This window comes from Alosa pseudoharengus, unplaced genomic scaffold (genome assembly GCF_046254945.1).
Source record: "Alosa pseudoharengus isolate Yale_2024_CS ecotype anadromous, Long Island Sound unplaced genomic scaffold, YU_APseudo_1.1 YU_APseudo_1.1_scf_11, whole genome shotgun sequence".
Taxonomy (NCBI): domain Eukaryota; kingdom Metazoa; phylum Chordata; class Actinopteri; order Clupeiformes; family Clupeidae; genus Alosa; species Alosa pseudoharengus.
In genome coordinates, this window is record NW_027468576.1 from 18,859,519 (window position 1) to 18,862,105 (window position 2,587).

The window sequence follows — 2,587 nt, forward strand, 5'->3', positions numbered from 1 at the left end:
TCGCCTGTGCCCCACCCGTTTTCACGGGCGTCTGACAGTTGTTTGCTATGGGAAGGCTGAACTATATTTCAGTTTCAACGTGTAGGCTACTTCCATTAACCATTTTGATGCGCTCACAGAATGCTAGCTCTGAGCCAAAATGGGAGGGCGAGTGGGGCTTGACAGGAGCTGTTATTGGATCAGTACAGTGTCAGTATGGTAGATGAACCAATGGGCCACTGACTGTCCTTCCTATGGGCAGATCATTGGCAAAACAAATTACATTATATATAGCCTATTCTATCAGCCCAAAAGGTGCGTGCGTTGGCCCACCGGGAAAATGCCTGCTATGCCAGATGACCAGTTCGTCCCTGGTATGAATTAGTAATGTTCTTGGTCATTTTGGTGTTCTTGGTCATTTTGGTGGCAATTTCCACATGCACAGTGGCTCATCTCGCAGTCATCTGAAATGTTTCCCGTAAAGACCCCTGAATCTGTAAGGACCCCTAATGAGGTCACCCACAGGAAACCCTTCTGAGGTGTGATGCACTAACCACATGTTGCCATGGTGCACTTTTTGCAGTGTCACCGCTAATTTGAAGATGCAGGCTAAAGAATTTCACAAGAAACATGTCACTAGTAACTCAGCAAACTGGTAGATGACTATCAGAGATGCTATTGTGATCAATAATTCCACTGTGTTGGTACATTTTCTTTATCTGGTTTAAGCCATCAGATGGGCTTATGTAAAACACCCTACAAAATACTTTTTAAATGGAATCATGTATTTAAATAAAAAATTGAATGAAAAAGGTAATGTATGGTAAATGTAAGCATTTATTTCAATTCGTCAGTGTTTGACACTCTTTAAAATACTCTTTATCCATGGCAGATATGCTGATATTTTTGTGTAGACATTTGGCTTTTTTGGCTTGTTACAGTTATTTTTCTCGTTGAACGACACTACTCCCACAGCTTTGTTCTTGCAGACCAGAGGGCCACCTGAGTCACCCTGTAACAGACATCAAAAGGGATGAAACTGCTGGGTGAGAAAACAAAAGTAGCAGAGCAACTCAAATTTATTCTTACATTTTCATTGACCTTATGAGTAGTGCATTTGCCCACAGCTTACCTGGCAAAAGCCTGCTTTACCTCTCGCACAAAGCATTCCTTCACTGAAAAAATCATTCCAGTATTGCTTGCACTCTTTTCTTTTCACGATAACCACATCTGCCTGGAGAAGGAGATTGTTTACAGGCCCATTGGTTTTTGTTGCCCCCCATCCGGCCACACTACAAACCTCTGCCCCTTTGATGTCTTTGTCTTTCTCAGGAATAGAGATCCATTTTACAGAGTTGGACTGTTTTGCTCCTTCTGCCAGCTGTGTAACATATCCAAAAACACTGTGACTGACAATGATTTGAACAGGTAATGAAACAACACAGTGCATCTTTAAATCTGCACCAAGTTAATTTGTGATATTTACTTTAAAGAAATATAAGTAAAAAAAAAACTCTTCAGTATTGCTATTCACCTGTAGAAGTGCAATGTCATTGAGAAGTGGCTTAACAATGTGTCCAGGGTTGATATGGTAGTATTTCACTGGTATCCTTGTTCCACTTTTCTGGTTTGTAATGTCATGTCCCCCTACCATAACAGTCAAATTCACTCCCCTGCCAAGGAGGAAAGAAAACACATTTATTATGTCAATGTATCTTCAACAATTATTTTAAGAGCTTTGGCTAAATCTAGCTTTTGTTGCATAACTCATATCATTATTTTTTGAAACTTGAATCAGAGAACTTACCAAGTGATACAATGAGCTGCAGTCATGACAAATGACTCAGACACCAGAAAGCCACCACAGATATGTTCCTCATTTTTCTGCACAGATACCATGTAGGGTCTGGAGTGTTCTTTTGCTACTGTGCCATTCACGATGCCCACATACCCACTCTGGGCACCTGCCAAAGACAGTGATGGTGGATATCACACATGTATGTAATACTGTACTGTAGACAAAGTAGACATTACATAGATAACAACATTATAATGTGATGTATGTCTTATCAGTTCATTAATAATTATAGAACAAGTTCATATTCACCATAGAATATGCCATCATAGATGTTATTGTATTTTCTTTGAAATATAAAAATAAATGCAGTAAATTGTAAGATATCATTTAGCTTATCAGATATATGATTAGGAACTTACTTGAGAAAACCAGCAACAGCATAGAAGCTGCAAGCTGAAGGCAAAGCAGAGTTGCAACACCCATGATGTCTACAAGCCAAGTGACAGACGCTTCACAGCACTGCAAGGGATAGCTCACAGGTGGTTCGTCCACATCCTCCCCGATGTGGTCTATGACTGTTTTAAAGAATAAAGCATTTTCATAGTCACTCATATCTCCTCCGTGTCTAACATGCATGCACACTTACAAACACACACACACTCACTTGCGGGGATGATGTACAGTATATGGCAAGTGACCTCTACCAGTGAATGAATGCTTGAATGATCGCAGTTACAATTCCTCTGAATACCCCGAGATATGACGCATCAGTCACATCTTACGCTCTTTGTAACCACAGGAAAATATCTT

The 2,587-nt window shown here is 40.2% G+C and overlaps 1 protein-coding gene across 1 annotated transcript; it reads right to left on the bottom strand.

Annotated features, from left to right (window-relative positions):
* Positions 1-798: 798 nt before the first annotated feature.
* Positions 799-2,303, bottom strand: LOC143115148 (granzyme B-like). Its single transcript, XM_076277064.1, has 5 exons — positions 2,197-2,303; positions 1,787-1,943; positions 1,514-1,652; positions 1,112-1,360; positions 799-991 (listed from the first exon to the last, which is right to left on the bottom strand). The coding sequence occupies exons 1-5, from the start codon at positions 2,258-2,260 to the stop codon at positions 830-832; spliced, it is 771 nt and encodes a 256-aa protein (XP_076133179.1). The 5' UTR covers positions 2,261-2,303; the 3' UTR covers positions 799-829.
* Between the last annotated feature and the right edge of the window lie 284 nt (positions 2,304-2,587).

What these genes read in the sequence shown, in the direction of transcription:
- LOC143115148 (XM_076277064.1), bottom strand. Translation starts at nt 2,260, where the DNA reads ATGGGTGTTGCAACTCTGCTTTGCCTTCAGCTTGCAGCTTCTATGCTG. An exon ending in GCTGTTGCTGGTTTTCTCAA is followed by an intron (nt 1,944 to 2,196) that starts GTAAGTTCCTAA and finishes TGTCTTTGGCAG; the next exon opens with GTGCCCAGAGTGGGTATGTG. An exon ending in GCAGCTCATTGTATCACTTG is followed by an intron (nt 1,653 to 1,786) that starts GTAAGTTCTCTG and finishes CCTCCTTGGCAG; the next exon opens with GGGAGTGAATTTGACTGTTA.